Below are 22,355 nucleotides of genomic sequence, written 5' to 3'. Positions count from 1 at the left end.
ATGGGCGAGTTGGTTGGCTGAAGCTGGTAGTAGAATGCGAAGATTGTGCGCAAGAATGTGGTGCGCGAATGGAGTGTAAGGGACGAAGCGAATGCGAATGCGAGAACACGTTCAAATGTAGGCTGAACAGAAAGCGGTGGATGAAGTGGTCGGGGAAAGCAGATGCGAAGGGACCACGATGGAGGATAAAGTTGGCGGTCGACAATGAAGTCGGGGGTAGGGACGGGCGTCTCAAATTGATGAGGGTTCGATTTGTCGAATGCGATGGTGCGATAGGGCGATAGAGACGACAATAGAGATGATGAAGACGATGGACGAAGAGGGTGTGATGGAATCAGAGAGGAGAGGAGAGAGGTGTCGACTGAGCACACGACCGAGGTACGTGACTTGAGAGAGCGCTGCTGCGTAGATGGTGATTCGAGTTTTGACACGCCGCACGTTTGGCTGCATTTCGCGTTGTCACTCAAATTCCCAAGAAGACTCTCGTCGGGTCGAGCGCGTAAAGATGCGTGCTTCGCGTCGAGCTCGACTGCTCCACATGATGTTTCGGCCAAAAAAAAACACAAAGACGCGAAAAAACAGAATGCGTTTGATTTTATCGACCTAACAAAGAGGATTAGCGCCGGCAATCTCTGTGAGGAGCCTGCATCTTGGCGCTGGTATGCTACAACAGCAAGACCATGGACGCTGAGTTACCCTTGCTCTTGTGTTGTAACACTTTTCTGTCACGCAAGTGTGAAGACGAAGAGAGCCGAGGCGCGCTTTTTGAGTACGCAACCCCTGATCTAACGCCAAATGGTTGCGGGCACCGAGACCGCCATCCAGGGGTTTCGCGGCTAGACGAGGGCGAGTCTTGTCTGAAGGCAAGCGCCAAAATCGGCGGCAGGGTCGAGGGCATGCCAAATCGCCCTAGCGATCCATTTTCGTCCATCTGTTGCAATGGAACAGACGCGGTTCCAAAGAAGCGGATCGTGTGCGTTTGTGTGTTGGTCTCTCTCTCTCTCTGGTCAGCGGACACTTCGCTCGGCAAGGCGCGCTCTTCTCGCCGAGCCAACGACATTTGGGAGCGCAAAAATCAATGTGTGCTGACCGCTGCAGGCCAGCGAGCGCGCCAAATTTCATTCTGGCAACCTGCTTGCAGGTCGGATTCTCCGTCGAAACAACAGGCAGAGCGGCGATCCTTGCTGCAAGTCACGCTTTGAGCATCTGCACGACACTTTTCTGGCACATCACTCCGTGCCGCTTGCGAGCTTGCGACTGCATGCACAGGTCGCTTCTGTAAGCGGTTCATCCGACATCCCTGAACCCTTGTGTCTGCTACCCACGCCCACCACGTCTTCTGTCACCTCATCACATCGCGACAGAGGCGCGCATCTCGGTCGCAGTGGTGCGGCGCAGTCTCCCACGCCACAAGTCATCTCTCGTCGCACAGCTTGCGTGCAGCACTGGACTGCTTTGGTTCGACTGCACTCCGACTTACAAACCACGCCTGCCGTGGCCCTCGGCGGGCAACACTCTACATCATGACGGACAAAGATCCACTCCGTTCTCTTCTGTCACCATCGGATCCGCCGCTCAGTCCACGAGCGATCCAGTTCGCGGACCAGCTGCATCCTTCACCACGTCCATCTCGTGACGCTTCCCCCACCAAGCTAGGAGTTCACCATCACCATCATCAGCTGGCGTCCGGCTCCTCCGGCATCGATCGCCAGCCGTCTCCAGACCCTCTGCGTCGGCCGACGTCGCCAGCAGCCATGGTCAAAGACTACGGCTCTGTCCCGCGCGATGCGTCGGCAACTTCGACTACCGATACGCAAGACACACCTCGCGCCGGATACCGCGCCTCGGGCCCCGGAAGAATCAACCTTCCGCCATCGCCGTATATCGGTACCGCCAACGATCTGCGAACACCCAATGAGGACGACGCAGCTGGTCCGTCAGCCGTTCCTCGCGCCAGAGCCCCCAGCATGAGTCCAAGCACTGCCGCCTCAGCACAACGTCGCAGAATGTCGTTCAAGAGACGCGCGCCTAGCGTGCAGCAACGACAGAACTTCCTCCAGCGTGCCTCCATGGGCGTTTTCCCTCGAAAACTTTCGATCGCAGGCAGCGATGCCGGAGCAAACTCCAAGAACTTGCGCCGAGTTCACACTACCGGCGGGCCGTCCGGAGGTGCTGACGGCGACGACGACGACGGCACCATCGATATTGATGCTCTCATTGCATCCGCCGAAACACCCGCTATCCCACGCATGCTGCCCACCAAAGCCGATCCATTTTCGACACCTATCCCCGCGCTGCCGTTCATCGTCCTCTGCCTCGTCTGCTTCGGCGAATTCAGCTCGGCCGGTGTCGCCGGTCCCTTTTTGTTCTTCATGATCGAAGACTTTGGCGTGGGCGGAGAGAGCGACGTCGGCTTCTGGGCAGGTATCGTGTCGGCGAGCTTCTTCTTCGCCCAGTTCCTCACTTCGCTCATGTGGGCATCCGTAGCCGACAAGCGCGGCAGACGCTTTGTCCTCGCCGTTTCTCTTCTCGGGAATGCTATCACCATGATGTTGTTCGGCACATCCCAGAACCTCGGCACCGCCATCTTCATCCGTCTCGCACAAGGTTTCTTCAACGGCGCGGTTGGTGTAGCCAAAGGCGCCATCCGCGACATCACCGACGAGACCAACGAAGGCAGGGCCTACGCACTCATGGGCTTCTGTTGGGGAATGGGCGGTATCATTGGGCCCATCCTTGGTGGTTTGCTGGAGCACCCGGTGCAGAAGCTGCCAGGTCTGTTTGGTAAGAGTCAGCTGTTCCAGGATTATCCTTACTTGCTCCCCTGTCTGGTTGCTGCCGCTTTCACCGCGGTAGGCTCCGTCTTGACGCTTTTCATCGGACACGACGGCGGCCCGAGGACGGGCGCTATCCAGTTGCCCGAGAAAGGCGACATCGAACGAGCAGCCAACCACGTCGGCAGCTTCGGACGATCCGCTGGTCAGCGCATCAGCGGCTACTTCAATGGTTCACGCAGCGCCATGGAATCCGACCTCAGCCTGTCGCGCAACTTTGGCAATGCGGACCAGAGCAGAAGCGGGCACTCGACTCCGGATGTCGCAGCTCACTTGGGCGGAGGGCCAAGCAAGCTCACGCGCACTTTTACCCAGCAGGTCGACTACGAAACTGGCGGCCCACCGTCGCCTGTCCCGACGGAAGGCACCATCATCACGCACAACAACACCACCATCAACGACTCGGCCTTCTCGCGCGCCGATCATCTACCACGCAGACAACGTCTTCTCTCGCGCACCGAAGAACGTCAGCGTGCCATCCTTGGATCCGCCTACGGCTACGACAGGCGCATGTCCCGCGCTTCTGCTGCTCCTACTGCAGCAGCGGCCGAGCGTTCTGGTCCAGCTGCACGAACAGACTCCTGTTCGCAAAGTCGAGCAGGTGGTGGGCGCAACTCTTTCTCCTCTACCAACCAGTACGCGCCAGACTTTGAAGAGATCGGCCAACGACCCGGGCTCAGCTTTGCACAACGTTTCCTGCTCGCACAGGACGATTCGGTGTTTACCATCTCGGATCTGTGGGTTGCCGCTGCCATCAATGGTGATGAGGCTTACGAAGATGTATTCGAGGATGACGAGGATGAGATGGACACTCAGTCATACGACGATGGGAGCGTCAATGAGGACTCGATTGCCGAAGAGTCGATCGACGAAGAGGATGAAGAAGAGGAGGAGAACGAAGCATCGGCCTTGTTGGCGCCGAGACACTTGGCGCCGAGGAATTTTGCGCAGAGAAAAATGTCGAGGGCAGGCATGAGCGATGCTGGAAGATCCTATGGCAGCTCGGCCAGGCCCAAGTCGATGAGGCGAACGAGCGGGAACAGGGTGCCCAGCTTGTACGCGAACACGGGAGTCGAGGGCGGTCCGCTGTCGCCTGCCTACGGACTGGCATCCCCGTCTGTGGAAACTGTCGGCGGACCGCTAGGTGGACAGCAGAGGTCGGACAGTGCGTGGGATCCGACGCTGGCTGGCATTCCCGAATCGCAATCGAACCGGAACAGCTTGAGCGTGCCTCACCGCGCCATTGGCGGAACGTCGCCGGGCTCGCAACGACACTCCATGGCGTTCTCCACCCAAACTGCCGCCGCCGCAAGCAAACCCGTGTCGCTCTTCACCCTGCTGCCGACCGTCATCATCGCACACTACGGGCTGATGGCGTTCCACTCCTCCACCTTCGACCAAGTGTTCATGGCCTTCCTCGTGACACCCGAGCCATCCGGAGGTCTGGGGTTGACAGCATCGCACTACGCACAGCTGATCGCTGCTATGGCGTTCTGTCAGCTCATCTTCCAATTCGTCTTCTACCCACGCGTCGGGCCGCCGCAGGGCAAATTCTCGCATCTCGCCATGTTGCGGTTGGGTACGGCCATCTACCTGCCCTGCTACACGCTGTTCCCGCTGTTGAAGGGGATGCTGCATCCGGACACGGACGGGTTCGTCATGGCAGGCATGATCTTCTTCGCCAGCTTGAGGTGGTTGGCCAACGTGTGCGCGTTTACCGCCGTCAGCGTCTTGATCAATGCCATGACTCCACCGCATTTGACCCCCCTGGCGAACGGGCTGGCTCAGACCACCTCAAGCGCGGCAAGATTCGTAGGCCCCATCATCGGCGGTCTCGTATGGGCAAAAGGCATCGACGGCGGTCCGGAAACCCACGGCTGGCCTTTCAACTATCATCTGGGTTTCTGGTTCGTAGGCATCGCCGGCTTCGTTGGCTTCCTGTTCACTTGGAGGATCAAGTGAGCAGACACTTTGTCTTTCTACGTCATTCACTGATTGTCATTTGTTCGCTTTACGCGTGTCAGTCTCTTTGTTCCAATTTATCGTCTCACAGGCTTGCATAACTATCTCGCACAGACCTCTGTCAAAGATTGCGCAAAGACTGAGCCTGCATTGATCGTATAGTACAGAACAAGGGTTGCATGATGGCATCAAGGAAGCCATCACGAAAGCATTGCGAGAAGTGATTCTTGCAAAGAGATTGGAGATGTGAGCATGGACGGGGAGCAGTAGCAGCGTCATCGGCTGCCGAGGTATCACGTTGATCGTTCGGGAATGAACAGCAAAGAGAACGCACTTTCTGCGCTCAGGCTTGACCATCGACGGCCTTGACTGGATCAGACTTCTCCTTGGTCTTGGAAGCATCTTCGAGACCCTGCGTCGGGGTGGACACGCGCGTGGTATTGATCGAGGCGCTCGAGTTGGTAGCCGTTCCCTTCTCGACATCGCCGCGTCGGGCGCCAATAACGGGGCCACCGTCCTCCGCGTCGTCAGAAGCGGCGTACTTGGATCGAGCACGGATCTGAGCGCCGTACTTGATGAGAACAAAGGGCAGAGGGACCGCGAGGGCCAGCAGGCATGCGAGAAGCAGTCCAGCGTAAGGAACCGTGAGGTTGTGGAACATCTGAGTCGAAAACAGGCTGTTGAAATACAGAATACGTCAGCTTAGATGCACGAAACCGCAGTTTGCAGTCCAATTAGTGCGATGAAGATACTCACGGGAAGGATGCAGCAAGAGCGTTGCGGACAAAGCCCTGAGCCGAAATAGCGGAAGCGCCGTATTCAGAGCCGTAAGCATCGGCGAGGTAGTTCTGGATCGCCTCAAAAATTTGGTAGATACCCATGACAAGGGGAACGAGGGCGATCTCGGGTGCGATCCAGTGAACGTGCTCGTACGAGGTGAAGGCAAAGATGAACATGCCAATGGTAGCCAGGATACCTCCGACGGCAGCATAGTAAAGACGCGCTTCGGGAACGGCAACACCACCGTTGCGAGCCTGCGCGCGGTCGTAGAGGTATTTTCCGTGGAAAGACAGGCCAAAAGCGAGGAAGCAGGCGATGAGAGGGCCAATGTATGCGAGGCCACCGTTTCCAACGCTCCATCCGTGGATCTCCTGGAAGACGATGGGGATAGCGGCGAAGAAGGCGAAGATGAGCGCCCAAGCATAAGCGATGTAGAGCGAGAAGCAGAAGACGACGGGTTCAGAGACGAGCAAGAGGGCGGCTCGGGTGGTCGAAGCGTGCAGCAGAGCCTTGAGCGAAGGAGCCTCGAGCTCGGACGGTGCACGGTATCGCTGATCGCCTGTCTCCTTTCGCAGTTTGGCGGCTCGGCGAGCAAGAATGACGGAGCCTCGAGTCTCGCGGAGGAGCAAGAACTCGAGGATGACGACGGCGCCGTTGACGATGAGCTGGACCCACTGGATCCATCGCCAGCCCTTTTCTTGCAAGATGTAGCCGCAGTAGAGAGGGGCACCGACGGTGCCCGCCACAGCTACCAGAGAGAAAAGGGCAACAGGCAGACCACGGTCCCTCGTCTTCCAGATGTCGGCGAGCGTACCGGGAATGATGGTGGTTCCAGCAGCACCAAAGGCACCGCTGAGGAATCGAGCGACCAAGACAGTCTGGATGTTCTTGGCAAGAGCGAGAGGAATGAACCAGACGGTGAAGAGGGCGTAGCAACCCAGGTAGATGGGGTTGCGACCGACGAATTCGGAGAGGGGACCGAGGAAGAGAGGGACGATGGAGAAAGCACCGTTGAAGAGAAGCATGCCGACCTGGCCGACCTCGTTGGAGACACCGAGCTCCTGAGCCATGGGACCGATTCCGGTGGAAAAGGCAGCAGTGGCGAGACCGATGAAGAGGCACATGGAGCAAAGCAGGGCGGTGGTGAGCCACTTGCGGCCCATTGACCAGTTCATGGGGTTTTCGGGGTCGTTGTCGCCATCCCAGACCACGAGGATGATGTTGTCGTCCTTGACGCCTGCTGGCAGCTCGACATCTTTGCGAGGCTGCTCGCGGCTCTTGCGGCTCCAGAGGCTGTTCTTGCGGGATTGCGTGGGACGCGCTGAAGGCGTCTGCGGAGCTTCCTGGGCTGTCGCAGGTGCAGCCGATGAGGAGGCGTCGTCGGTGGCGTACTTTTCGCCACTCGACAAGAAGTTGGTGTGAATTGAACTAGCCTTGAGAACCATGATGGCGATCGTTCAGGGGTACGCAGAGGTAGCCGAGAGGAGAGGAGGGAGAGGGCAGAGAACACCCCTAGCTATGCGGAAGTCAAGGTTGATAGATGCCCGTGAAGGGAGAGATTCGCGTCCACACCACGTATGTCGATTGCGGAGGGGATGTGAAAGGAAGGAACGAGGAGGAAGACGGATGGAGAGCAACACTTTTTGTAGTGCAGCAGGCAAAGGGTCATTCAAGAGGAAGGATCGGATGAGCCGGTGAAAACAGCGCAGCGAGGAGCTTTCGGTCACCCTTCCACTCCTCTGATTATTTTGAAGGTACGGCTCTGTGACTGTCACTGAGAAGAAGCCCAGGCTACTTTATGCTTCCGGGGCTCTTCCGCATTTCGCCAGCCTCCCCGAATGCTTACCCTGCTCTGCTTGTGTTCGAGTCGCAACGTGGCGGCATCGTCTGCACTGTTGTCCCCGGTTTGATCCTGCTTCATTTGCTCGACAGGTTTTGCTCAGAATCCCACAGGGATGGACCAATCATTAGCCATGGTCAAGCAAATGAGACTAGCGAATGCGCTTCGTGTGCCGTGATCTCGCAAAGTGTGCATTCATGCTGAGGGGCTCAAAGCCGGGGCCCGCTTCTGGCCTCGTTTCCACAAGTCAGAACAGAACTGGCAAGCAGATCGGCAGAAGGGACCCGAAGAGAAGCATCGCAAGTCCTGATCGCCTCTGCCTCGGACTCTCGAGCTTTGCAAAGCCGAAATCGTCTTGCAGGTGGATCAGAGTTCACAATTTTTGCGAGTCGGTCTCTGAAGGTTGACGCAGCCGCACACAAATATCACGTCAAGAACCAAGAATGTCAATCGCTAGCGACAATTTCGGCTAAGCTTTTGCCCTGCTTCTGCAGCGGTCTGACCGAGATTTGGCCGTTCCGAAAATTTGGCCCAACATTGGCCAACGTCGCTCACCCTCTCGCATCACGCTGCGTTCCCTCTCATCCGGTCACAAAGCCGCGTTCAAGCCAATCATGGCCTGAACACCTTCTTCATTCTTCTGGTCTAGCACGACTTCTGCGAGAAGCACAAAGCGAACAAGAACGACAAGGAAGGTCGGATCGAGTTTGAGCTTGTCAAACTAACTCGATCGGCTCATCCGGGGCTTAGCGAGCTAATGTCCGAGCAATTTTCTTGACAAGATTCGCCTGAATGAAGTCAGCGAAATGAAGAAGGCCAAGAGCATACTCATCGCCAAGACTGTACTGTAACAACCATGTCTAGCAGCGAACTTGTTAGCCGTTGCTCCGCTCCAGTGCACAGTCGAGCAACTGAGTTGTCCGCGACGATCCGCATTGCAGGGTCTTAACGTCATGCGGAATTCGAAAACTTTTTCAGAAATTCTCCGAAGACGGCGAATTTTTTCTGCAGGCCTGCAGCCGAAAGATCTACCGGCGTTGAGGTCACGTCACGTCATAATGCTGCGACCAAGTTCTATCGACCATGGTGACAAAGGAATGCTGATGTCAAGAACCAAGCAAGCAGTCCCGGCCTCTCCGTGCACCAAACTTTCCAAACTGTCTGGACCCTTCATCTGCCTTTGGGATGAGATACAGGCTTGATAGATTTCTGGCGACTGGCGCAGCGATCGAAGTTGCAAATGGAACCGCCTTTCGAGATGGTCGATTCAGCTTGTCCTAGCATCAGTCTGACTCGAACGGCACTGCAACATACAGTCGATGAAGGCTTCCGACAATTCTCCTATCGACGCAGCAGCCAGCTCAGAGCCAACGCAAGCCGCTCGCGACTGGAAAAATAAGAGCTCGACCGAAATTTGACCAGAAGTGCTGCATCGGTCGAACTCCGAACAATCGACCTCGTGCGGCTTGCTTGGCGTTTGCGGAAAAGCGGCAAGCTTTCCCGACCTAAGCGAGCAGCAGCTCTCGCCGTTCCAATTGATGCCTAGGCAAAATATCGTCCACAGAGAACACCAATTGCACTAAGTCGAGTATCCCAGCGGCATCCAAAGGTCCTGTAGTTTCAAGTTCTCGTCTATCTCTCTCTGCGGCATCCCATTCTTGCCAATTTGATCCAATCGGTTGATTTCCTCCGTTCCTGACGCTGCGTGTGCATAAGCATTCGGGTTGGGTTATGGCCTAGGTCAGTCTCGGATCGTGAGCTGTCGCGGACCGTCCCGACACTCTTGCCGCTGCAAGTCTGCCGAATCAAAACATCACTCCCCTTAGCGGCCTCGGTTGTGATGCTTGTGGGCGCCTCGTGGTAAGACAACTCCGCCTTGCAAGACGCCTACTCGACCCTCAAAGGTAGCACTTCTCGGAAATCAAGGCAATTCAGGCAACGACGTCAATCACGAGACGGTGATCCGCACGACTGTATCGGTGGGGTTGTCTGCTTCCCGGTCAAAGTCTGTTCCTGAACGGGTCATCATGCTTACGGTAGGTGTTACTATCCTCAGAAGAGATTGTCAGGATGTCAATAGCGCTCACCAACTGAAACGATACGAGCTTGGTCTGGAGTAGCCCCATATTGCATCGAAGCTCGACCTGGCGTCACTTTCTCGGCCGTGTTAGTGTCGCTCTAACATTCGGATGATGAAGGTCGCGTCGATTTGTGGTGGCCAAAGCGAGCGCAAAAAAAGCCAGAAAATGCGGGGTAGACTGCATGCACCCTGCAGGACGATAAGGCTCAACATCAGTGTCAGGCGAGCGACTCTGCCACCCGACTGCGCACACAGGCTCGCCGTCTGCTGCCCGGATGGGAAGCGGCAAGAGATGAAAGGCGAGAGGGAAAGCTTGCTCAGCTGACTCTGCCGTGGCGACTGCATACGGCAAGCCGGTCACCTCACAGAGCACGAAGTCGAGCCCAAGACCGCAATGCAATCGCCTCTATCGCTTTGGATCGCTCCTGCTGCTTCGACAACTAGTCAAGAGAGAGACTGGGTACGCGCTCGACAGAGAGGCATCTACGACCGTCGCGTCCGCCAGCATGACTCACACACCCGTGGCCCTCGAGAACACTAGCTGGAAAGAGCAATGGGGTCCATCGAGACTCCCGTCCGGCGAGAATGCATTTGCCGCAGCAGCCATGGTAGCAGCAGCAACGTGTCTTGTCCCCTCTCTCCTCTTGGCTCCTGATTGCCGGCACGTTCCATATCCATTCCACACTTGATCCTTCGCGTTTGCTTCGTCCCGTGCCGTGGGTTGTGCTCTCGTATCGTACCCAATTGACCTTGTCCGATCCCTGTGATCACTGCAGCAAAAGTAGGACGACGTGCTGCGAAATGAGGCTATCGCCGAGAACGGGCCTGCGAAGCGAAGCGAGACTCCCGGGTCGCAGTGGAGAGCCTGAGCCTACGGGCCTGAGTCGATCAGGCGCTTCAAGAGTGATTGTTGCATGGAGATTGCTTTTTGCCTGATCTGATGCCACAAATTTGTCTCTCGTGTGGGGAAAGTAGAAAAAGGGCAACAAGGAGCGGCTGCACAGCTGTGCCGCGATTACTGTGCAGTCACGCACTGCATCAACCCCGCAAGATTCTGCCGACTCTGACGTCCGATTGCGGCGACTGCGATGCTAAGCCTATCAACTGAACCACCATCCACAACGCACATCGTTGCCGACGCACAGCGTTGTATTCTGTTCTCCTGGCACATCAACTTGGAACCCATCGACAGCAATCTGCCATCTAGTCCTGTACTTGTCGGCTACCCTGTCTCGCCTGGTTTCCGTCACTTTATGCACGAGTCCATCTGACGAGCGCTCAGCACACCTTATCGACAGTTCTCAGCCTATCTTGAACGTGTTGATTGGGAGACAGCCCGTACAAGCCCCCCATCGCCGTGAACACAACCACCCTTCTCGACCGTCAAGATGAGTGCAGTACCTCTTGCCCGCTCCGACTCCGCGGGCTCGTCGTACGCCTCTGCTCCCTCTTCCGTGATCTCTCCCGCATCTTCCCAGCCATCCTCGGCATCCGGACACGCCAAGGCCCACCTTCCGAACGAGCTTCTGCGACACATCTTCTTGTACTGCGATCCGGCCACGCTGTACACCACGGTTCGTGCACTCAACAAATCTTGGAAACATGCTGTTGAGCATGATCTCATCGCAACCCACTTTGCCAACAAGGACTGGCGGGTCGGTCTTCGCGTCACTCGCAAGCTGCCAAGCACCCTCTCGGAGGAGGAGGTCAACGATGCTCAGCGACAACAGGCTGACGACGATCTCTTCCGACTCAATGTCCTCAACCGCCGTGGCGCCCAAGAGCCCTTCAACATCAACGCGCAGCCCAGGACGGTCACCCACGTCATTCCGCTCACTTTCAAGGCCTACGACGAGGAGAATGTGTCGCTGCGCTTCGACACCGACTCGACCTGGCACTCGCTCTTCCAAGTAGCCCAGCCCGATTCGGACGAGGAGGATGCTGCACCGAACAACCCTGCGCCCGCCAATGCTAACAACCGCCAAGTCGACGACACGGATGACTCGGACAGAAGCGACGAGGATGAAGAAGCTCCTCAACCGGCTGCAGGGACAGTCCATGTTGCCGCCAACGGTCGACGTGAGCGACAGGAAGACTTCGGAGCTGCCGCTGCCCGAGCGCGCGCTAGAGCCGAGTCTGCCAGGCTCGAGCTCGACTTCGGCCTTGTCTGGCGCTTCCCCGATGACGGTCAGGACGCGGATGTGTACCAGATCAAGAAGAATGATGCCGCCTCTTGGGGCCAGCCGGATCCGGAGAACGGCTGGTTGAGTCGCTTCTACTGTTCCAACTTTGACACTGTCAGCTCAGCAGCCACGTCGAGCGCTCCTTCAGGAACAGCTTCGCCGGCTGTGCTCCAGTCTACGCCGCTCACGCGCAGGACGCGCAGCAGCCGCCTCCACTCGTCCGTAGAGAGACGCATGCACGACGTGGTAGACGACGATGAGGACGAAGGCTTCTCACCAGCTCAGATGATCTGGAGCGACGAGGGTCACGAGTACATGTCGCTCGATCTTTCGCTGGGCATGGAGTTCTTCGTTCGCCGCTCGGCTCGCGCTAACCAGCTGGTGCGAAGGCTCGAGGCGGCAGCAGCTGCAGCTGAAGCGCGCGACGTGGTAGCCCAGCTCACGCGCAAACTCAAGAAGGGCAAAAAGTCGGCCAGAAAGTCGGGCCTCTCGAGCCTCAATCCGTCCGCAGCTGGCTCTGCCTCAGGGTCTGGTTGGGCGACCCCGCTAGAGGTAGCGAGCCCGCCTCCATCGCGCATGACGGCTACAACTGATCCGAGACGTCGTGCCATGCAGAATTCGCTGGGCAGAAACGCATCCACCTCGAGACTCGCCAGCGGCAGCTCACCGCTGAAGGGCAAGGAAGCGACGAAGGACGAAGACGCAGCGGACGAGGAGCGAGGCACGACGTCGCCAGAACAGACGGCCTCAGCACCCAACCTGCTATCGCCGTCGATGGTGCCGTCGCGCTACAACTCGGTCGCACCTTCTAGACAAGGCGGCGGCAGTGTCGGCAACGCTACGTCTTACGGCACTCGCTCACGCGGCGCGGGGGGCAGCAGTCGAGCAGGAGGAAGCAGCGCGCCTCGTGCGACGTTCCAAGCCAAACTGCTTCGTGCGGAACGCATGCCTTCGCGTCCATCGACGCCTCCTCCCGCCGGCGAAGACGAATCGTCCGACTCGGCGACGGCCACCACACCTTCGGATCGTGCTGGATGGACGGGTGGCGACAAATTCGGACGTGGAGCATATCGTCTTGCGCAAGAGTGGTCGGAGGACTTGGAATCGGACAAGTTCCAGGATGCTCTTTCCAATAGCGGTGTCACCACACCCGTCACTTGGACCTGGTCGAGGTAGTTTCGGTCGTCGCACATCACAAATCACCTTACATGGAGTTTCTCTGCCTCTTAGATGCTGTTGCCCGGACCTTTGCATGGCATTCACTCGCATTGATATCTGTACAAGTTGCTGTCACTGAAGGAATTGTTGTTCTCATTTGCAAATTACACGTCTGATAGAACCTCGACATTGCTGTGTAAGGAAGCCGAACCGATGAGCGAAGGCGCGAGCCGAGGTTGCAGTTTGCACGAGAACGTCACAAGAAGCCTTCTGTGTGCGGGGTTGCCATCAACGAAACGAGAACGGAAAGAGCTGGACCGAGCGTCGAGAATTGCCTTTGAGGGTTCCAGACAAACTGCAACCAAGGTCGGCTCTTGGACCGGCGGCAAGGGCGGGAGGCAGCTTCTGTAGAAAAACGCTGCTGTGCTGATTCGGATCGATCGCAGCAGCCTTTGACTGCAAAGTTTGGCTGGGGCCCGTCAACTGACATGCGCACTGTCGCAGTCAAGAGAGGCCTGGACTTGAGGCTCAAGTTATTTCGGGCTGAGCTATGACGAAAGGCTGTGCGCAAAACGCCAAAAGGGAGGTTCTTGAACGCTCTAATTTCTGTGCCGTCCGAGACACACACACACACGCACGCAGACGGACACACTGTGACTGTGTGACGCGAAGCCGTGTGCGTGACTGTCGATTAGCCGCTGCGCTGTAATTCGAGTGTTGGATTTCGCAGCTCACCAGGACAGAGAGAGAGGTGGAGAAAGCAATTCGTCACTGTTTCCTCAGGACAGCGCACAGCCGAGGAGGGCAAGCAAGTTGCTTTTGTCTTTCCAAGTTGGTCGGTGCTGGATTCGCATTTGCGCTCGGACGCGATCTTATCTTGCTTCTCAACCCTCATCCTCTCCTCTCTCGTTTGGGACTACCCGCGCATCAGTACAAACATCGTAAGTATGCAACTCGCACGCATCGGAAGTTCCCTGGTCAAGACACCATTCAGCACCTATGGACGCAGCATTCGGAATTTGGTTGGATGGGTTTGGCTCAAACCAAGGGATAGCGCTGTTGATCAGGCGCAGGCAAGGAAAAGGCAGCTTCAGACACGCAGGACGCTGAACACGTCAAAGTCTTGATCCAGTCAGAAGGCGGATAGGCGGCGAAACAACACATCTATGGCGATCGCTGTTGACTTTGCAATGGTTGATGACATTGGCAAAGTGATTGACGTCAAACAGACCCGTGCTGACCATCGTAACGCTTCTCTTCTACAACAAACGCGCCGCCTTCCATCTCTCACGCCAACATCTTCCTCGGTCTTTGCGCTCGCAGTCAACACATTCAATATGGCTGACCAGCTCACCGAAGATCAGATCGCCGAGTTCAAGGAGGCTTTCTCCCTGTTCGACAAGGACGGCGATGGCACCATCACCACCAAGGAGCTCGGCACCGTCATGCGATCGCTCGGCCAGAACCCCACCGAGGCAGAGCTCCAGGACATGGTCAACGAGGTCGACGCAGATGGCAACGGCACCATCGACTTTCCCGAATTCCTCACCATGATGGCACGCAAGATGAAGGATACCGACTCGGAAGAAGAGATCAAGGAGGCCTTCAAGGTGTTCGACAAGGACGGAAACGGTTTCATCAGTGCTGCTGAGCTTCGACACGTGTACGTACAATATCCTCGGACCGTTCGCCCCTGCCGCACAAGCGGACACGAGGCCGAATGCCATCGCATACTCGCTCACACCCGCTTCAGCTCTGGGTCAGGGGCCACGTGATCGCAGACTAACAGTGCAGAGAGACAGTAGGCTGACATTATCGACTTTGGCGTTTCCCGATCGACTATTCCGACTTTCAACAGCATGACAAACCTGGGCGAGAAGCTCTCAGACAACGAGGTGGACGAGATGATTCGCGAGGCCGACGTCGACGGCGATGGCCAGATCAACTACGACGAGTTTGTCAAGATGATGCTCAGCAAGTGAACGAGTACATCAGTTGGAGGGCCATACTAAAACAGACGGATCGAGCAAAAACTGTTGGCGATGACGAAAAAATGTAACTTTGAATACTTGGTGCACTTTCGAAATCGAAGGTAGATGCTTGAGATTGGGGGCGAGCGAGAGGACGGTGAGAGATTGTGCTGGGTTGGTCGAGACGAGTGTGTTTGTTGATGCAGGGCTTGTCGAGCTGCGGTGATGGTGGAGGGCGAGAATGGGATGCCAAGGCTGGGGTGTAGGGGGTGTGTCAGAATGGGGCGGATTGCGTGAATAAGGACTTTGGTGAGATGTGAGTTGCTCCAGTTGATCACGCTTGAGTGCATGCGGGTACGAGGTGAAGCCTCAGCTTGTAGTGGATTGGTTCAGGCCATCGTCACTCAAGGTAGTAAGGAAGAGAAACCGAAGTGGAGCGGTTGACGGGGAAGGGGCCTGAAATGGGTGAGAATAGCGAGGGAGTTCAGTGATAACGCATCAAGTCGAAGCGCTGATTATGCGAATTTGATGCGGGTAGGACACTCGAAGGATCAGCATTGCGTCCCCTCGCTCACACTTAGGTGTCGGGAAAGCACATTTCGACTGTTGGCGATCTTGCAACCGGTGTCTTGGATCATATAGCGATGCTAGCAACCTCGGCTTGCGCTTCTCGAAACCACCAAGTGCGCGTTCCAAGGTCGATGAGGTCGAATGTCTCTCACCAGCTCAGTCGCTCATGTGATCTCAAATGATCCTTGCTGGTGCCCCGGGTAGGCTCGCATCTGATTCGCTCTCGTAAGCGTGGACGAGCCCCATCCCATTCCGCTTCTCAGCCTCTTCCGCACCTGACCCTTTCAAGTCACCATCAACCCGCCGCTTTTTCCCGGTTCAAGCCTGATCTTCGGCTTCCCTCACATTCCCACAAAGACGATCTCGTGGCTCGTTGCGTCCCTCTCTCTCTCACGCACACAAACCTTTCGATACCGGAATGCGTGATTACCAGGGTTTCAGAGGGGAGAACATGGCTTGTGTGTCTACTTCTACTCGTCGTGACCATGTGCGAGGTGACCAGCCTTGGAGTTGTAGTAGGCGTTCTTGCTCTTTGCCCAAGCGATAAGTCCGTAACCTGCGTTGCAGAAATGAAACAAAAGTCCTCGATCAGCAAAACTTGGAAGGATATAAAAGAGACAGAGAGAGAGCGATTCGGAAAAAGAAGACTTACCGACACCGAAAGGCAGGACAAAGTAAGGTGCCTGCTGCATGATTCGCTTGAACCCGTAAAAGACGTACGAGTGAAGTGCACCCTTCATGGCGTTCTGTTGGAAGGGAGAGACAGAGTATTGCGTGATACCTCGTTGGGTTGGGCCTCCCATGTCGCCCCACCAGCCCATCTGTAGGCGAAAGAGAGAGATTCGAAGATTGGACGCATGCATCGTACCAAAGAAAACGTGGAATGCAAAGAATGACGTCGAGATGAGATGAGACAGAATGCGTTGCGAAGCGAGCGGTTGTGCGATTGCATCGAGCGGAAGGAGAATGTGTTGATTTGTCGAAAGCGGGATCGGCAGTCGAGGTGAGCGTATGATTGAGGAAGAATCGATCAAAAGATCGTCGAAGGTAACCAGTGATGATGGATCATGTGCGAGGTTGAGTAACGTTGGGAGAAGAGATAGAAAGGAATGAGAGACTGTCAGCGTTCGTTCGTGGCAATGGGATCCTGCCCCTCTTCCACCTTTCGTGCAGACACCGCATAAAGCCCCTCTGCTGCCGCTCATCAACGGTGTAGGCGGCATAGAGTGCGACCATCGCAACCATCCCCCTCTCCAATCTTCCTTCAACCTTCCCTCTCCGCATCTCTCCAACTCGCACTCGCACCTCCATCAACTTACGTATTTCTTGCCCGTAGGCATGCCCGAGAACGTGACCTGAGAAGCACGCATCTTGTCGAATTAGTGAACAGTGGATGAATGTGTAGGGTGGTGATCGTCGTCAATCAGCAAGCTCCATCAGCCAAGAACGGGTGTTGTGCGCGATCCGGACCTTTCTTCGCAGCCCCAACGCTTCACACGGAGCCGAGTTTCACCCGCGAATCGTGCGAATTTCCACCGCAAAAATCCCGACTCAATCCGATTTCACTGCTATTTGTAATCCTTACCAGAACACGTACGAGACTCCTTTTCGACGGAAATGATCTCACAAATAAAGAAAATCACCTTCACGCTACGCAGGCACCGTCAGAGAACTCACAATGGACACAAAGACATTGCATGCGTGATATACATGAGAAAAACAAAAGCGACTTCTGCGGGACATCCTGACATGACCAGACGCAGGTCCATCAACCCTTGACCGAACTCGACGGCGAGACATTCCCGCTGCTCGACTCCTTTTCGGTGTGCAGCCGAACGCAGAACACGGTCGTGTCCCCGATAAACACAATCTGGTTGCGACTCGCAGCCACCGACTCCCACACCGGGTTGCGCTGCACTGGTGGAGGCCTTGGTGTCGGCGCCTGTTGGAACGCATACGGCATTTGCGGTCGAACGCCCGGCGGGAAGGGCCCTCCTGCTCCTGCTCCTGCCGCTGGATGCACCATGGCTCCGCCCGGCGCGCCGGGGAAAGGTGGTCCTCCTGGACGCATCGGTGGCCCTCCCGGGCGAGCACTCGCTCCATACGCTGCCACGCCAGGCGCGCCAGACACCATGGCGCCGTTGACGGCGTGCGGGGGGGCAAAGCCGGGTCGTGCACCTGGGTAAGGCGCCATGGGCGGACCCATGCCGTTCTGCAACGGCGCCATCGGTCGCCCATAAGGCCCAGCCATGGCTGCATTGAACGAGTTGGCCCGCATCGCCGCCACCGCTTGCGCATTCTGCTGCTGCACGCTGGGCGTCGGTGGCGCTACATCCGCAAACAGACACCGCAGGTTGACTCCTGTGATGACCTGGTGCAAAGCGCCCGTCTCGACGTGTCGCACCTCGACAAAGCTCGGCTCGAAGGCAAGCACGTAAGGATGGTGGTACGCGAACGAGGTCGGATTGCCCTCCCAGTGAATGATCCAGTTGCCCTTGGCGCGCCAACCATTTTTGTTGACGTAGAACGCAAACTCGTCGTAGCACAGCAGAAAGACGCCAGAGATGCGGTAGATGGCGATCGGCTTGACGTTTTCCTTGCGCTGCACAAAGTCGAGCGAAGCGTCCGCCGGGTCCAGCAGGCCTTGCGTGTCGAGCGTCTCGAGATCCACAATTTCGAACCCCTTGGTGCAACCCACGCACAGCTTGGTCTTGAGAAAGTGGATCGAGCTCGACTCGGTCGGAATGTAAAATTCCTTGAACACGCGCAGCGTATCTTGTCCTCCCTGCAGCAGCTTCTTGAACGTCGGCTGCTTCTTGCCGCGCACGTTTTGCTCGATCGGCTCCAGCGTCTTGATCGTCGACGACAACGAGCTCGACTTGACCACGCATACCAGCGTTCGACCCAGGCAGATGCCCGCGCGGAAGAACGACGTGTGCGAAGAGATGCGCCGACCGCGCTTCAGCGAACCCATCGGGTCCGACGGATCGAGCGCGTCCAGCGTGAACGTGTGCACCGACTTTTCAGCGAGCACGATCAGGATCTGGTACTCTTCCAGCACGTCCACTTGGGTGACGCCGGGTAACGGCAGCACCTTGGTGGGCGGTCGCGCTTTCTCGCGCAGGTCGGACAGGTAGACACCGTCGTCCGTACCATAGATGATTCTGCGGCCAAAGTCGAACGGCACCGAGCAGTTGACGCGATTGGGACCCAGGAAGAAGTTCTCGGATAGCGTGATAGTGTCGAAGATGTTGCTGCGCTGTCGCAGAATCTCTTGTCGCGATTCGATGTTCTCGAACCACTTCTTGCGGCTTACAAAGGTGCTGGCCCACAGCGTCATCGAGTAGCCTTTCTTGCCCAGGTAGGTAAAGGTGAGCGCGTAGCCCGTCTTGGCGTCCTGCTTGGGCGCTGTACCTGGCGTACTGCTGTACCGCGTGCCGGTCGAGGTGCGCGACATGATCGACTTCGGTCGCGTGGAGCTGCCCTTGCCCGTTGGAACCTCGTCGTACACAGTGACGATGAGGAGCTCGAGCGGGATGGGCTTGCGATAGACCTTGTACAGCTCATGCTTGTTGACCGTCTTTGGCTTGCACATGAGCAGGGCGTGGTCGAATAGGAAGACTTGCAGCTCGGCGCTTTCGCTCTGCGTACCGCCGCGCTTCTTGAGCGGACCTTTGAAGACGAGCTCCCTCTGCTCGTCGCGGAGGCGCAGATCGACGGCCTCGCCCTGCTTGAACACGAGCTGCTGGTCGAGTTGGGCGAGCGTGAAGCGATTCTCACTCTTGCCGGTTTCGACATTGACCTTTGTCAGGAATTCTCTGACAATCTTGATGACCTTAGGCAGGGTCTGCTTGTCCGGGTGGTCGTCCGGGGTATACTTGACGACCTGTTCGAGCAACAAGGGGTATCTTGCGAGTCGGGTAGTCGGCTTGGTGAGGTAGCCGTTCAGCTCGAGCTTGCGTGACTGCGGTAGGCGTTCGGTCTCGTCGACGAATCTGGCGAAGGCCGAGTTGGACGACTTTTCCTTTTCGAATTCGTACTTGCCGTAAAGTTGATGTGAACCATACTTGACGAAGGGTTGGAAGTGCGGCACCATCTCGAGCAGAATATCGCCGATGCGGTCCACGATATCGGCTTGCTTCTGGCGCTTGGTGAGCAGTTCGGCCAGCTTGGCGTTGACGGCGTGGATCTCGAGCACATTCCAGAACACCTGCGTGACAAAGTCATCGCGGTGGTCCTCGGGGATGACGTCCGATGAGCGCAATGGCTTGACCCATTGATCACGCAGGTATTCCATGTCGGCGACGAAATCCCGTTCGGTGTAGATGACCTCGTTGATGGCCTCTTGACGCTTTCTCTCAGCATCGTCGATGCTGTCAAACACTTCTCGGGGGACGGAATCGGCCCACAAAGCACCTCGCTCCTTGGTATCATTTAGCGACTCTTTGCTGACGCTGCGCTGAAGGACGGGCTGAGGTTTCATGTTGAGTCGCGCCTGTTGCTCGAGACGTCGCGGACAGGCGATACTGTAGCAGAGTCGATCGCGCGAACAAGTGGGCGAATAACAGTCGGTCAAGAGGGTGAAGACACCAGTGGGTAGTGCATCATCGTCGTCATCATCGAGTGCGGATCCAGACTGGACTCCGTTGTAGATCGAGGTGGCCGGGGTGGTGGCGGCGGGCGATCGCGACGTCGAGGCAGGTTGCTTGCTCGATGTCATGGAGGAGATCGATGGCGTCGCACCAAAGCTGGATCCTGAATTGCCGCGTGTTGGAGGACCGGGGCCAGAGTTCCTGCGATCGTCGTCAAAGCCGTCTTCGGCACCGAAGCCGGAGGTGGGAACGCGCACCTTGAACTGATAGATCTCCGAGGCAGAATCACGCAGTCGATGGTCGTATGTGACATCGTGGAAGAACTTTTGCGCATCGAGCGCACGACCGAGCAGGAGAGCCAGATTCCTATCGGTGGTCTTGATGATGTAGGCAATCTTGTCGACCGCTTCTCGTCCGTCGAATGCATCGCTGTAGGTGAGACCATCTTTGGTGCGTTCCGAGAGGCTCACACGCGCGCGGAAGGTTTCTGCGACTTTAGAAAGCATAGCCGGATACACGAGGGGCCCTCTTCGGCTTGACGTCGTTGGATGAGGAGGTCCGCTTGTGATGCTGTCTCGCGGAGATGCTGGTCCAGCGATCGACGGACGAGATGCGCTTTGACCGAAAGAAAGTGAACGATAGTCGCCCCTACCTATGGTCGAAGCTTCGCTCGGATCGTCCCAACGTGATGCAGCACCGCCGTGATGAAAACCAGGCGCATAAGCGGCCTGTGCTGCTTGAGTTGCTGAAGAGGCAGTGCGTGCGCGCGGCGGACGGTCCCAGCCACTGCCTGAAATGGCGGATGAGTTGGCGGCGACGGAAAGATTGTAAGGCGTCATGCCGCCAAGCGCGGCGCCGCCGCCGGCAAAGTAACCGCTGGCGTTCTGGGGCAAGGTGGTGGTTGATCCATAAAAGGCGCGCGATGCATTCTGAGCGCCGGGAAGGGTGTAGATGGAATTGGCGATTGACTGGCGATCGGATTCCACAGAGCCTCTCCTACGACCGTCGCCGTAGATCGAAGAAGCTGGGGAGCGGGCTCCAAGCAAGTTTTCGAAGAACGCATTCGAGTAGACCTCCTGATCGTGTGACGCTGTCTGCTGCGTTTCGTTTGCATGCGTGGACGGAGCAGTGCCTGCATCGATACGTGGCGAAGCTGCGTTGGATGAGGTGACAGCGAGCTGAGCGGCCTGGCCCTGTGAGCCGAAGCTGCCGAGTTTTCGGCTGGCGACGGACAAGGGGCTGGTAGGTGTGCGATCGCTTTCGCCGAACCAAAAGCTGCTCTGTTCGATCGGTGCGCTGCTTTCAAAGCTGGGTAAGCGTGGAGGTCTGTCGCTCGAGTTGAGTGTGGCCTTATCGAGGCCGTAGGCGAGATCGGCATCTTGGTCGGGTAGGACTGAGGCGCGTGGAGAAGCAGCATTTGGATTCGAATAGCCGGTTTGGGTGGGTACAGGCGAAGCGGCGTTGATGGAACCGTTAGATCCGTTTGCGCCGTTGGCAGGCTGGCTAGATCCATTTGACGGGTGCTGATCGAGGTAGTGCGTGGCGTATGCGCTTGCAGGTGTTGCTGAGCTGGAGGAGCCGCGATAGGCATCTGGTGCGCTGGTCGTCAGACCATTGTACTGAGAATAGCCAGAGAAGGAGGATCTCGGGTCAGAGCTGGCGATGGATGGAACGGTGCTGATCCTACGATCTGATTGCGGATCGAAGCCCTCGGAAGGAGCGGATGCGTAGGCAGAGGGATAGTAGGCTGCGGTGTTGGGTATTACCATGGATGGATCGAGGTACACATTAGGTGGATATGGCGCAGCACCGTATGCAGCGGCGGGGAGTGCGCCATTCCATCGCTGATTGGCAGCATACGAGCTGGAAGGAGCGCGAAAAGGACCAGCGCCGGGATTGTGATGCTGAGCAAAGACTTGTGGTTGCGGACCTTTGGGTTTGGCGTTGGGGCGACCGAAGATGTTTTCGTACGCGGTGGTTCTCTTGTCGAGAGGCGCGCCGGGAGCTGCTCCTGCCGGCATGTTGTCGCGAGCGGTCGGGAAAAGTGCGGAAGCAGCAGGAGCGGGTATAGGGGCGATGCGATGTGCGAAATGCGGTGGTGTAGTGGTTGTTTCGATGAAATGTTGAAGAGACGGCTTGCTTTCTCGGTGGAACAGGAGCCGCTCAGCGTGGTTTCATCATTTGGACAGTGTGACACAACGGAATCCGAAGGAACTGCAAAAGGGATTGCTGCCAGGCCAAAGCGGGTTTGCGTGAATCCAAGGGCCTATACGGGATCCGATGTGAGACTAGACAGGCTTTAGCAGTCGTGACGATAGCGAGTGCTGACGAGCGCTTGCGAACGCTTTGCTATGAGCTGCGAGCGGAACAGCTATGATAGATGTGC

At 57.0% G+C, this 22,355-nt stretch overlaps 7 protein-coding genes across 7 annotated transcripts; 3 read left to right on the top strand and 4 right to left on the bottom strand.

Moving 5' to 3' along the window:
* Window positions 1–231: 231 nt before the first annotated feature.
* On the bottom strand, window positions 232–450 carry PHSY_000450 (hypothetical protein; the record flags this gene model as incomplete). The annotated part of the gene is made up of 1 exon (XM_012331088.1): window positions 232–450. The coding sequence occupies one exon, from the start codon at window positions 448–450 to the stop codon at window positions 232–234; it is 219 nt and encodes a 72-aa protein (XP_012186478.1).
* A 1,073-nt stretch (window positions 451–1,523) lies between these two features.
* PHSY_000449 (hypothetical protein) lies at window positions 1,524–4,796 on the top strand (the record flags this gene model as incomplete). Its single annotated transcript, XM_012331087.1, has 1 exon — window positions 1,524–4,796. The coding sequence occupies one exon, from the start codon at window positions 1,524–1,526 to the stop codon at window positions 4,794–4,796; it is 3,273 nt and encodes a 1,090-aa protein (XP_012186477.1).
* Window positions 4,797–5,139: 343 nt separating this feature from the next.
* Window positions 5,140–7,021, bottom strand: PHSY_000448 (hypothetical protein; the record flags this gene model as incomplete). Its single annotated transcript, XM_012331086.1, has 2 exons — window positions 5,140–5,473; window positions 5,553–7,021. The coding sequence occupies 2 exons, from the start codon at window positions 7,019–7,021 to the stop codon at window positions 5,140–5,142; spliced, it is 1,803 nt and encodes a 600-aa protein (XP_012186476.1).
* Window positions 7,022–10,884: 3,863 nt separating this feature from the next.
* Window positions 10,885–12,855, top strand: PHSY_000446 (hypothetical protein; the record flags this gene model as incomplete). The annotated part of the gene is made up of 1 exon (XM_012331085.1): window positions 10,885–12,855. The coding sequence occupies one exon, from the start codon at window positions 10,885–10,887 to the stop codon at window positions 12,853–12,855; it is 1,971 nt and encodes a 656-aa protein (XP_012186475.1).
* A 195-nt stretch (window positions 12,856–13,050) lies between these two features.
* On the top strand, window positions 13,051–14,819 carry PHSY_000445 (hypothetical protein; the record flags this gene model as incomplete). The annotated part of the gene is made up of 4 exons (XM_012331084.1): window positions 13,051–13,203; window positions 13,533–13,778; window positions 13,974–14,596; window positions 14,696–14,819. The coding sequence occupies 4 exons, from the start codon at window positions 13,051–13,053 to the stop codon at window positions 14,817–14,819; spliced, it is 1,146 nt and encodes a 381-aa protein (XP_012186474.1).
* A 1,028-nt stretch (window positions 14,820–15,847) lies between these two features.
* On the bottom strand, window positions 15,848–16,329 carry PHSY_000444 (hypothetical protein; the record flags this gene model as incomplete). The annotated part of the gene is made up of 3 exons (XM_012331083.1): window positions 15,848–15,933; window positions 16,030–16,123; window positions 16,246–16,329. 3 exons carry the CDS (start codon window positions 16,327–16,329, stop codon window positions 15,848–15,850), a joined length of 264 nt encoding a protein of 87 aa, XP_012186473.1.
* An 816-nt stretch (window positions 16,330–17,145) lies between these two features.
* On the bottom strand, window positions 17,146–21,990 carry PHSY_000443 (hypothetical protein; the record flags this gene model as incomplete). The annotated part of the gene is made up of 1 exon (XM_012331082.1): window positions 17,146–21,990. The coding sequence occupies one exon, from the start codon at window positions 21,988–21,990 to the stop codon at window positions 17,146–17,148; it is 4,845 nt and encodes a 1,614-aa protein (XP_012186472.1).
* Window positions 21,991–22,355: the final 365 nt, after the last annotated feature.

Source organism: Pseudozyma hubeiensis (genome assembly GCF_000403515.1).
Source record: "Pseudozyma hubeiensis SY62 DNA, scaffold: PHS7, whole genome shotgun sequence".
Lineage (NCBI taxonomy): Eukaryota > Fungi > Basidiomycota > Ustilaginomycetes > Ustilaginales > Ustilaginaceae > Pseudozyma > Pseudozyma hubeiensis.
Note: the sequence above shows the minus strand (reverse complement) of the source record. Positions and strands in the feature narration are given on the sequence as shown.